Genomic DNA, 13452 nt, shown 5'->3' with positions numbered 1-13452 from the left:
AGGATTAATAAATTAATTGTCACATAGAATAAGTAGGTTATTAGTAAAGACGAGATATTGTAAAATGTAATATTTCTAGACACATTTGCTGAGGTCATTGTTTTATCTAAGAATTAAAGATACTTTTCTCCAGTTTGTTGTTTAGTTTTTTAAAATGCTGTATCTAAAGACAACAGTTCAGCTCATCAAACTACACAGAGAATGCTGGAGAAACGAAGCAGGTGCGGGAGCATCTGTGGAGATAAACAGAATTAACGTTTGGAGTCCGGTGAAGAATTATAACAGAGGTATTTCTCTCCCTAAATGCCGCCAGACCTGCTGAGTTTCTCCAGCATTCCTTGTGTTTGTGTCAGCACCCGCAGTAATTATACTGTTATTATAGTTTATTTTATTGTTTTTATTATGTGCAATAATAAAACTATTTACAATTATCGGATTTCGGACATAGACACAGTAGCCTGCACTATGAAAGCGTTAATGAAATATTTCGAAATGTATATTAAACTAATTGTGTTAATGAATTTTAAGAATCTGTCAGTGAGTGGACGATTCTTACATTTTGATTAAGTATGATTGAAGTTAACATAAAAAGAAGGGGGCGGGGAACAAAGTTTTATACCACTGAGGAAATGAAATTTTAAAAATCGTACTTGCCTGCTCAATTCAACATGGGATACAGCCATGTTCCAAAGTCTCACGAAGGAAATAAAGCTATCGGTAATGTTTTTGGAAAGGGAACATAACTTTCCGCTGGGCTTACAACTACAGTTATAAACGAATGTAAAACCACGATGTAAAATACTGTCGGATATTGGATTTCAGGTTGCAGGAAATCATTGTTCCTCGGAGCTTAATACATGAATTATTAATTCGTCTGAGTTACTCGAGCGAAACATAGAGACGCGGTAATGACCCACTTTACTCCAACATTAGATAGTGTCAAAAAAGCAAATCGAATTCAACAATTATTACAACAATCAAGTTCATTGTTTGTGTTTTATGGCACAACTTTAACATTGAATAAGAAAAGCCTATAAATGTGAAGTCACTTATTTAAGACTCTGGTTTTAAATAATATATAGGCAGAATGAGATGTGTCGTATCGCATTTATTAAAGATGAATTATTTATTAAGACGTATCTATTGGATCTTTGTTAATTATAAAGAAAAACCTTAAAATTGCACAATACAGTCGACTACAATGAAAATGATCAGATTACATGACGAAAGGTATCAGTTAAACCTTTACTGTAATTTGATAAAAAGGAATAAACGAAGAGCAAATTAAAGAGCCACGTGACTGAACACCGTTCTACATTTTTAATTGCAATGTTTGTTGCAAACATGCGGACAAATTATGTCATGAATTGGACAGAAGCCATAAAATGTTTGTAAAAAAGAATAAAAAGTAATAGTAAGCAATTATATAGACACTGACTAAAGCGAGCACACATGCCCGCTCGTGACCCGGTCTTGAGATGGCTCAGTTTGTTTTGCCTGGGTGGTGATGATGCAGTGCGGTCTCATATGATGCATTCAATTCGTGTTGCATGCTAATCTATGCAAAATCTGATCGCTACTATAGTTGAAGTTTAAAGGGGTAGACATACCTCCTTTACTTCATTTGTCAATTTGTAAGTGAAAAATGTCAAGATTTTTCAAATGATGTGGAGGAGCTGGTGTAGGACTGGGGTGGACATAGTTAAAAATCACACACCAGGTTATAGTCCAACGTGTTTATTTAGAAGTACTAGCTTTTGGGGCACTGCTCCTTCATCAGGTAGCTGTAGAGCAGGATCATAAGACACATAATTTACGGCAAAAGATTGCAGTGTCATGAAACTGAAATGATATATTGAACAAACCTAAATTATCTTTTACAATGTCTTGCAGGTTTCGGTTCATTAATATGTAAATCCCAGAACTTCTTTTAAGTCACATTCTTTAGATAACTTAAGGTTTTATAAAAAAGGTGACACATGCACTCACAATCAAATGCACATACTCTCTTTCTTATGCATGCACGCACACATATAAGTATATGGGGTGAATTTGTACTCGTAGAATTATATTTGCAGACATATTCTATTTTGCTCAAAAAGCACAAAATCTGCAGGCAGTTAATCCATTTAATATTTTATAAATTCCTTTTGGAAATAGAACTAGTCTGATTCAAGATTGGGATACAGACAGACTCAACCTCACACCTTTAATACATTGTCTGACCTGAGATGTCACCTTTTTTTTAAACAACCTTAAGTTATTTCGAGAATGTGACTTGGAGTCATAAAATCATAGAGATGTACAGCATGGAAACAGAACCTTCAGTCCAACTTGTCCATGTTGACCAGATATCCCAACCTAATCTTGTCTCATTTGCCAGCACTTGGCCCATATCCCTCTAAACCTTCCTATACATATACCCATTCAGATGCCTTTTAATTGCTGTAATTGCACCAGCCTCCACCACTTCCTCTGGCAGCTTATTCCATACACATACCACCCTCTGGATGAAAAAGTTACCGCTGAGGTCCCTTTTATATCTTTCCCCTCTTACCCTAAATCTATGCCCTCTAGTTCTGGACTCCCCCAGGGAAAAATCCTTTTCTATTTATCCCATCCATGCCCCTCATGATTTTATAAATCTTTATAAGGTCACCCCTCAGCCTCCGATGCTCCAGGGAAAACAGACCCAGCCTATTCAGCCTCTCCCTATTGCTCAAACCCTCCAACCCTGGCAACATCCTTGTAGATCTTTTCTGAACCCTGTCAAGTTTCACAACATCCTTCCAATAGGAACGAGACCAGAATTGCATACAATATTCCTAACGTGGCTTAGCCCATGTCCTGTACAGCTACAATGACCTCCTAACTCCTATACTCAAAGCTCTGACTATCCCTAATCAGTCCTTGCCTTTCCAAATACCTGTAAATCCTGTTCCTTAGGATTCTCTTCAACAATGTTTCTACAACCAATGTCAGGCTCACTGGCCTATAGTTCCCTGGCTTTTCCTTATCTCAGCAAGGGGCCCAGCAATCACTTCCTAAGCTTCCCACAGATTTCTAAGTTACACCTGATCAGGTCTCGGGATTTACCCAGTTTTGTGTGTTTCAAAACATCCAGCACATCCTCCTCTCTAATATGGACATTTTTCAAGATGTCACCATTTATTTCCCCATATTCTATATCTTCCATGTCCTCTCCACAGTAAATGCTGATGCAAAATACTTGTTTAGTATCTCCCCCATCTCCCGCAGCTGCACAAATGGGTTGCCTTGCAGTTCTTTGAGGGGCCCTATTCTCTCCCTAGTTACCCTTTTGACCTTAATGTATTGATAGTATCCCATTGGATTCTCCTTAACTCTATTTGCCAAAGCTATCTCATGTCCCCTTTTGCCCTCCTGACACCTCAGTCACCTGCCCTGCCTTATTTCCCAAGAATAGGTCAAGTTTTGCACCTTCACTAGTAGATAATCCACATACTGAATCAGAAATGTTCTTGTACACACTTAACAAATTCCTCTCCATCTCAACCCTTGACATTATGGCAGTTCCAATCTATGTTTGTAAAGTTAAAATCCCCTACCATATTATTTTTACAGATAATTGAAATGTCCTGACAAATTTGTTTCTTAATTTCCTATTGACTATTAGGAGATCTATAATACAATCCCAATAAGGTGATCACCCCTTTCTTATTTCTCAGTTCACCTAAATAACATCCCTCGATGTATTCCCAAGAATATCCTCCCTAAGTACAGCAGTAATGCTATCCCTTATCAAAAACACCACTCCCCCTCCTCTCTTGCCCCTCTTTCTATCCTTCCCATAGTATTTGTATACTGGAACATTAACCTTAAAAGAAGTTCTGTGATGTATATATTAATCAATCAAAACCCATTCTAAAAGGTGAAAGACTTAACAGCAATCTAGGTTTGTTCAATATATCATTTCAGTTGTGTCACACTGTAATCTTTTGCTATAGATTCTGTGTCTTATGATCCAGCTCCACAGCTACCTGATGAAGGAGCAGCGCTTTGAAAGTTATGGCTTCCAAATAAACCTATTGGACTATAACCTGGTGTTGTGTGATTCTTAAGATTTTTAATAACTATCTCCTGTCAAGATACATATATGTTGGAAGATTGGTCCACGTTGAAACTTGATTCAGGCCCAGAAGCTAAGTGGGTCAAGCTGAATGAACCCACCCTACTAAACAATTTATCAGGCTGATTCACACTACTGAAATACAAACAGAGCTTTGATATGAAATTTAGGGCAGCAGGTACCACAATCTCCTTATTGATTCTTCCTGTCTTTGTGGATCCTCTCTCTGCTTTAATATCCCCTCACCTTCCCTGTGAATCCAGATTTTCACATAGATCATCTTTATGGTGATTACTAACATTTTAATTTCCCCAGGCCATTAGAATAGATGAGGGATGCAGAAGAGGTCTGAATATTTGGATGGAAAGCAAGACAATGGAAGCCCAATATCCTCAAATTGTCAACAGGAATAACACAGTAATACCAGTATCTGTATTTGACAGAAAATTGTTATTTCATTTGATTTGATTTATTATTGTCACATGTACCTGGGTACATTGAAAAGTTTTGTTTTGTGTACAGTACAGGCAGGTCATAGCAGTCAAAGATTTAATAGAGCAAGAAATACAAAGTTACAGCTGTAAAGAAGGTGCACAAAAAGCAAGATCAATATTAGATTTGAAATTTGAGATGTTCACTCGCAAGTCTAATAACAGCAGAGAAGAAGCTGTTCTTGAACCTGTTGGTACGTGTTTTTAAGCTTTCTACCTTCTGTCTGATGAAAGCAGTTAGAAGACACTATAACCAGATTGGGAAGGGTCTTTGATGATATTGGCTGCTTTTCCAAGCTAGTGAGAAGTGTAGATGGAGCCAATGATTGGAAGATTGGCATGTGTGAAGGACTGGGTTGTGTTTGCAACTCTGTTTTTGAAGACTAGCTTGCCAGTCATGACAGCCTGTCAAACTGACAATTTTACCAATGATTTTGGTACCATTACAGTCACATTAATGGTACCAGTAAAACTGATTATTGTGCCAGTAATATGGTGATGGCTCATTAACATTGGTGATGGGACCAATAATACTGGTAATGTTGCCATTAATACTGACAGCTGAGTAGGAACTTTTTGTAGTACTAATGATATTCTAAACACTAGTGGTCCAAGATACTTATTTTTCCTCTTTATATAGTGGCATTTATTGCTAGTGCAGGCTTAAATGTGGTCTAACGAATGTCAATAATTAACTGACAGTACACAAATGCCTTTCCAAGTGTGTGTGACAGAGAGAATCAAAGTGCATTGGATTAATATCTGTGGTGCAGCAGAATTTGAGGCCTTATCTCCATAACCAAGACAAAACATTCAGAATGAAATTTTGAGTAAAAGCTGTGAAAATGTTATTGCAGAAAGAAAGGAGACTAGTATGCATAATGAAAAAATATTTTCCTAATCACCCTTTAAGAGATGTTATTACACACTTATGGAGCATGTAGGACTTGAATCCGGGCCCCTCAGTTCAGGGTAGGGATACTACCACTGCAGCACAAGACGACCCTATGGCAGTCACTTGCATTCAGTGGCCAAATAGCATGAGGTCATTGAGGGATAAATTGAAGCCTGTACAATCCAAAGCAGAAGAACATCCTTTTTCAATTCACTTTGTATTGTCATTCATGTAGCGGTGGTTGGAGGACTGGTGAACTTGGAATTTGATGTGGGTGCATCCATGAATACTAAATCTCTATAAGTCAAAGGTTCAGTCAGTATCAGAGGGAGAAACCACTCAGTTATCAAGTTATGGTGAAGAGAAAATCTCCATAAGGGGATGTGTTGGTTCCTGTCGCTTTCAAGAATCATTGCACATCATTGTGGTGAAAGGTGAAAAGCCAACCTTCTTAGGAAAGAAACTAGCCAGCAGCACTTAAATTAAATTGGAATGAGCTTTTCACATATAAACAAAATTCACAACAGATGATAACATGATTGTTAAGATTTCCCAGGTATTCACTGAAACAGAAAACTGATTAAAAGATTTAAGGCTAATGTACATCGTACAAAGGAACACAGGTAGGTTTTATTACAGGCCTCGAACAGTGTCCAATGCTATAAGGGAGAAAGAGATCAAGAACTGAAAAGACTTGACACTGATAACATAATCTTTAAAATAGAACAGAGTTAGTTGGCTGCTCCCATTGTGGTAGTATCAAAGTCAAAAGATTGTGCAAGAATATGTGGGGATAATAAAGTAACCATAAATTATGTACTAGAATGTAATCCACCTGATACCTTGCCAAATATGAAGAATCCATTCATAATCTTGTCAGGTGGCCAGATTTCTCCAAAATTAGATTTAAAAAATGCTTGTCTGCAACTTGAGGGAGATGATGAGTCAGAGTCATATTTAATTCTTAATACGCACATGGGTCTATTGCAGTTTCATAGGCTGCCATTTAGTTCTTCTTCAGCTCCTGGAATTTTTCAAGGGGTATTGAACCAAATTTTGAAAGGAATTCATGAAGTAGTTGGTATTTAGATAGCATACTTATTTCAGCTTGAAGTTGACAGTCATGATGACAGGCTGAATATGTTGCTTCAACATTTCGAATAGGGTTGAAGTTCAAGTAAGGGATACCAATGTGAAATGTTTCAATGTTCTATACGGTATTTGAGTCACAGGGTAAATAAAGATGGATCATATCCTACTTAAAATAATATTCAGGAACTAAGAAATGCACCTCAGATGGTCTGTGAGCTCGGACATTTTTGGGTTTAGTGAATTATGACAATAAGTTTATATCAAAATTGACAACCTATTGTACCATTGAATTAATACTGAGTGTTCCATGGAATTGAATAAGAATGTGGTACGAGGCATACCAGTTTTTAAAAATTAAATTGGAAGAAGGTATAATGCTCATACATTACGCTGCATCCAAAAGATTAAGTTAGCATGTGATGCCTCTCCATACAGGGTTAGTACTTTTATCAGGGGAGAAAGTGAGGTCTGCAGATGCTGGAGATCAGAGCTGGAAATGTGTTGCTGGAAAAGCGCAGCAGGTCAGGCAGCATCCAGGGAACAGGAGAATCGATGTTTCGGGCATAAGCCCTTCTTCAGGAATGGGGAAAGTTTGTCCAGCAGGCTAAGATAAAAGGTAGGGAGGAGGGACTTGGGGGAGGGGCGTCGGAAATGTGATAGGTGGAAAGAGGTCAAGGTGAGGGTGATAGGTCAGACGGGAGTGGGGGCGGAGAGGTCGGGAAGAAGATTGCAGGTTAGGAAGGTGGTGCTGAATTTGATGGATTTGACTGAGACAGGCTGGGGGGAGGGGAAATGAGGGAACTGGTGAAATCCGAGTTCATCCCTTGTGGTTGGAGGGTTCCTAGCCGGAAGATGAGGCGTTCTTCCTCCAACCGTCATTTTGTTGTGGTCTGACGATGGAGGAGTCCAAAGACCTGCATATCCTTGGTGGAGTGGGAGGGGGAATTGAAATGTTGAGCTACAGGGTGGTACAGTACTTTTATCCCTCATGTATGATAAACAGAGACCAGTTGCATTTGCTACATGGTCTCTTTGTGCCAATGAGTGACATTATATTCAGATAAACATGAAACCGTAGTTTTGGAGTGAGACAATTTCACACGCACTTGTATGTTGTAGTTTCACACAATCAAAGCTGATTAAAAGCTATTGAGAGCTATTTTGAATCTAAAGTCACCAGTAGCCACTTTAATAACAACCAGAAAGCAGAGGCAGGCTTTGATTATGTCTGCCTAACAGTAAAACATTAAGTACAAGCAGTTAGGAGATCATAATATTGCCAAAGCATTGTTTGGATTCACATCCTCAGCTGAGATAGAGACAAATGGGGCTAATGTATCTTCCTTTCATTAATGAATTGTCAGTCGCTCTGAAAGACATTAGTAGAACAATTGGTAGGTATCCTGTATTGGCAAGAGTATACAATTATATTTCAAATGGATGACAACACAATCACTGACTAAAAGAGTGAATTGTCAGTCATTAAAAGTTATGCTATGTGGGGAGTCAAGTATGTAATTTCTGAAAAGGTAAAAATTACAATTCCAATGGGATTGTCTTGATCCATATCTCAGTATATGTTTCACAAAGCATTTAATTAGATGTCCTCTTTGGTGTCCAGGATAGGTAAGGACAAAGAACACAGATTGAAACAGTTGCAGAGTTTGTCAAGTACAAAATAAACTACCGCCTTTGTAACCAGGGAAATGGCAATCAAGAATACACAATTTCTAAAGTGCAACAGCCATTTTTCCTGGGAATTGAACACAATTAACAAAACTAAACAAAAATTTTGGCAGGTCAATAAGGACCCTCACCAACTTTTACAGATGAGAAAGCATTCTATTTGGGTCCATAATGGCTTGGCAGGTCAACTGTTCTGCCCAGGACCATAAGAAATGACAGACAGCCCAGATCATCACGGAAGCCAACCTCCCATCGATGGACTCCAACTATATTTCTCATTGCTGTAGAAAGGCAGCCAACATCAAAGACTCCTCCCACTCCAGTTATACTCTCTTCCAATCTTACATTAGGCAGAAGATGCAGATGCTTGAAAACATGCACCAGCAGGTACAAGAACAGTTTCTTCCCTGCTGCTATTTAACTGCTAAATAGACCTCTCAAATTTCAAACCTAATGTTGATCCAGTGTTGATCTAAGCTTTGTGCACTGCCTATGTAGCTGTAACTTTGTATGCCTCACTGTCTAAGCACCCTATGTTCTGTATGTCTTTGTCTGCTATAATCTGCCTATGTTGTTCGCAAGACAGAACTTTTCACTGTACTTAGTTACATGTGACAACAATAAAGCAGAATAAAATCAAACTAATCAACAAGCATCCAGTTTCCTGTATGAAGAAGAAGTCACCAGCCATACAGGGGTTACTAGCTGAGCCTCAACGACCTTCAATTGTCAGATAAATAGTGTCACCAGGGACTGTGCCTCTCTAGGTCGGTTTGCACAGAGCTATGTGCTATGTTGGCAAATGGGTTGAGCTGCATCATTGTGGTAGGCACTCAATGTTTGTGGCATGAAAGAGCGATGTGGTGCTGAATTTCTTTGCCTCAGGATCATTCCAGGAATCTATTGGAAACATGTGTGGGAACTCCCAGTCTGTAGCTCATCTCTGCATCAAGATCGGCTCTCCTGAATATAGTGACTATCAATATGTGGACTCTTGTACCAATGTAGACAGCTAGGCTGACAGTACTGAAGGATTTAGGGACATTTCTGGATTCCACCCCCACAAGGTGTAGGTTTTCATGCATGTAGCCAACAGCCTTTATCAACAGGAATGCCTTCCAATCAATGTGCATTTTGTCCGCAACTGCACAGAAGGATTCCCCAGGTCTTTGCAACATTTCAGTCAAGCAACTGTGACACTTACATACTGAGGAAATCCCAGATGTCAGACCCAATGAGGTACCCCAACATTTGTTCATTCCACCGTCAAGAATGATATTGGTTGACAAGGGCTGTTCATTGAAGACACAGCTGCTATTGCCTGTTAGGGATCCAACACATACGCAGGGGAGAAATACAACATTTTCTAGGGTTAATTCAAGCAATTATCAAGCAGGCCATGGGACTATGAGAATGATTGATAGATAGCTGTAGTGGAGCCTTCCAATATGCCTCAAAAAGGGTGCTATGTGCTCCTCATAACGGATTACAGACAAATTCTAGTCTTGGTGGATACTGATTCTCCATCTACATAGACACCAGATATATCCGAGAAAAAGAATCAGATAATTGGATCAATTAACTTCCTCAACAGCTCACTGACTGGACCTGTTAAAGGCCAGTTCCATGAGCAGACTAAAAAATAGTCTGCGCCACGGTGGCTCAGGTGCGGCACGGTGGCCTGGAGCAGCACAGTGGCTCAATGTTTAGCACTGCTGCTTCACAGTGCCAGGAACCCGAGTTGTCTGTATGGAGTTTGCACATTCTTCTTGTGTCTGCATGGGTTTCCTCTGGGTGGTCCAGTTTCCTCCCACAATCCAAAGACGTGCAGGTTAGGTGAATTGGCCATGCTAAATTGCCCAGCGTGTTAGGTGCATTAGTCGGGGTAAATATAGGATAGGGAAATGGGTCTGGGTGGGTCGAAGGGCCTGTTTCCATACTGTCGGGATTCTAATCTTCTAAGTCCTCCAATCTGACTGCCCCACATTGCAATGGGTGGCTAAAATGCAACAAAATGTTGAGGAACAGCACCTCAAATATTGAAAGAGGCATACATCCTTAGATAACACAGGCTTCTCAAGACAAGAGAACAGACAAGATGCACACCTGCCCCTGAGGTACCCAATGATTGCAGAACTCTTGCTACCTCCAGATGGCAGAACATTACGCCACAGCATGTTTCAATTGTTGATGAGAAAGTTTCTCTATATATAATCTTTGCCTTGGACTACAGGAAACATGACAGAAGGGTTCATCCAAGATTGGAACATAGGTCCTGATGCACATTCATTCAACAAAACTCCCAAAGCAAGAATCATTTCCTAGACTAAGAGTCCAACCTCACAGTCTGTTTATATCAGTCTCACTCGCCGCTCATTCACAACCCAACCTCCTTTTGTGACCATGCCAGAAAACAAAACTCTGTTCTGATTCATTTACAATTACACTTTCAAAATCATTATTATCTAGTCTTTGGATCTTCATTCTCCACAACAATTTTACTGAACCATGACCGTATTCCCTTTTTTCATTCCTCAGGATAATGGCTTGACCAATCAGAGCAAACATTCCTGGTTTGCATGTAAATAAAGCTTGGTGGTAAACTGTCAATCATTATTAACAGAGTCCATTTATCAATCAAGCAGCACTCTCTTTGAGAAGGTTCCTTCAGCTCAGTTGGTTTGCAACATACAGTTAATATTTAAGTACAGTGGGTTCAATTCCTGCACAATAGATAATTACTAAAAAAGATTAACCTTTATCAACCTCTCCCCTTACTGCAAGTTAAACCACCCTTGTCTCTCTAATGACAGCGCAAGACTTTGATCACTTTAATGACATGGTAAAACTTTGATCACTTTATCTTTATTCATTCAGTGTAAAATATGATATATGTATTGGAATGTCCTGATGATTTAAAGATGAACAGCTTTGACAAAATTTGTCTGTTTTTAGTAAGACTCAAGTTTTGTAGAATAAAACAAATAATTGTTTCAAACAAGTAACAATTGATATGTCTCTAAAATTGCAAAATCGTTTATTCAGACTTGATCAATGAGATTGTTCGTCTGCAGAATAGAAGAACTGGGATGTCTTCCCCCCCCCCCCACTCTATTTTGATTTAATCCCTGCCCTCCCCTTTACTGTTTGATCACACAGCAATGCCCTCTGAGAAGGGCACTGCTTGTCACTGGCCACTTGGGTGTTTCCTTTCTTCCTGTGGTGGAAATTGAATAAAGAATTGGACACCTTGTGTGTGTTCTCTGTGTCTTGAGAATTTGGATATCAAAACAGAAATTACCTTCTTCAGATGGGCCATTGGACGCGAAATATTGACCCTGCTTGTCTCTACAGATGCTACCAGGTCTGCTGTTTTTCCAGCACTTAATGTTTTTGTTTCTGATTTCTAGCATCCGCAGTTCATTTTTGTTTAAAGGAAATGGGAGTTTTTGTGGTTGAGTAGCATCCCACTGGCATTTTATAATTTTTGAAAAATCAATTCTCAATAATAAATCAACGTGTGTACACTAATCAGTTATTATATTTCAAGGTATGGTCAGAACTTTGCAGTGAATTCTGTGCGCCAGGAAATTTCTGAAGAGACGGCTGCAAAATCATCGTAAAAAAAAAATCCTTTATTATAAGAGGAGGGATTTTTTTTATTTTGGGTCAACAGACCTTTACAGTTTCACCTCTCATTAAGCAAAATGCGTTAATGTTTTACTGATGGGAATTGAAAGGGGGAAAAAAAACTCCTCCATTTGATTCTGCAAAGTGAGTTGTTTAAGCGTGCGGATATTTTGCTGCAGTGAATGGTTTGTCTTTCCGGGAAGGAGGTCAGGGGGAGGGAACAGTTTTTGAGTTTCTCCTTTACACAGCTTAGGAAATCCAACATGGAGGCCCTGAGTAAAGGCCGCGATATAAGCCTCTCTGCTTTGAAGCAAAATGATCCTTTTATCTCAAGTATCGTTGATGTGACCAGCCAAGTTGCGTTGTACACTTTTAACCCAAAGGCTAGTGAGTGGGTAAGATAGTGTTTCTTAATTTCGTGCGGAAAAAAAAAATGAGCAAAACGGTAGCGATCTGTACCAACTGCTTTACTTCTCTGGGAAGCCTTTGAAGATTTCGAAACGCGGCTGTGTCTCTGCTGTTTGCTTTTGCCCTGTAACTTAAACTTGTTCAAATCTAATATCTTGAAGCACTGAGTATCGAAGTTAGATGAGAAGATAGACACTTAACAGCCTGCATTAGAGTTTAAAGACCTTCATGCTCAGCAGTTTCATATTGCTCACGAACCTGTTCGCACCAGACTTTTATTATGAAACGTAGCCTTCTATTCCTTTCACCCGAGTATGTTTATACAACATCTTCCATTAATCATCAAATAATGTTATTAAAATTTGTTAAAAAGGTTCAAATAACATTAGTCTAGCACTGAGTTGTGATGTGAGTCTATATTCTTTTCCCTGGCCAAATCCTTCAATTTCTTTAAGTAAAATATGATAGACCTTACATCTTTTACTGTTAAAAGAAGTGTCTAAACTTTGTTTGTAAAAGTATTTTCTAATTGTACTCCTTAAATGCCTGGTTCAAGTTCTCTGTACTGTACCTTTTTGTTATCAGACTCACCAGACTCTCTACCTCCCCTATTTGTTCCAATCAACCTTCTAAATTCAAAGTTTGTGAAAAGATTTGTAGCTCGGGTGGTCGTTGTTGTGGTTCTGTTCACCGAGCTGGGAATTGTGTTGCAGACATTTCGTCCCCTCTGGGTGACATCCTCAGTGCTTGGGAGCCTCCTGTGAAGCGCTCCTGTGATCTTTCCTCCGGCATTTGTAGTGGTTTGAATCTGCCGCTTCCGGTTGTCAGTTCCAGCTGACCGTTGCAGTGGCCGGTATATTGGGTCCAGGTCGATGTGCTTATTGATTTGAATCTGTGGATGAGTGCCATGCCTCTAGGAATTCCCTGGCTGTTCTCTGTTTAGCTTGTCCTATAATAGTAGTGTTGTCCCGTCGAATTCATGTTGCTTGTCATCTGCGTGTGTGGCTACTAAGGATAGCTGGTTGTGTTGTTTCGTGGCTAGTTGGTGTTCATGGATGCGGATCGTTAGCTGTCTTCCTATTTGTCTGTGTAGTGTTTTTTGCAGTCCTTGCATGGGATTTTGTACACTACATTGGTTTTGC

General features: G+C 39.3%; 1 protein-coding gene across 2 annotated transcripts in view; it reads left to right on the top strand.

The window, feature by feature from the left end:
• The first annotated feature begins 11567 nt into the window (after positions 1-11567).
• The window catches only part of dcp1a (decapping mRNA 1A), a 74804-nt gene continuing 72919 nt past the window's right edge, over positions 11568-13452 (top strand). Inside the window, exon 1 of one of the 2 annotated variants that reach the window (XM_043708056.1) lies at positions 11568-11636. In XM_043708056.1, the coding sequence (XP_043563991.1) occupies positions 11583-11636 (54 nt within the window). In that variant the 5' untranslated portion in view covers positions 11568-11582. Of the gene's footprint in view, positions 11637-12098; positions 12298-13452 lie in introns of those variants that run through there. The other variant, XM_043708055.1, reaches the window with a different exon arrangement.

This window comes from Chiloscyllium plagiosum, chromosome 18 (genome assembly GCF_004010195.1).
Source record: "Chiloscyllium plagiosum isolate BGI_BamShark_2017 chromosome 18, ASM401019v2, whole genome shotgun sequence".
NCBI lineage: Eukaryota > Metazoa > Chordata > Chondrichthyes > Orectolobiformes > Hemiscylliidae > Chiloscyllium > Chiloscyllium plagiosum.
Note: the sequence above shows the minus strand (reverse complement) of the source record. Positions and strands in the feature narration are given on the sequence as shown.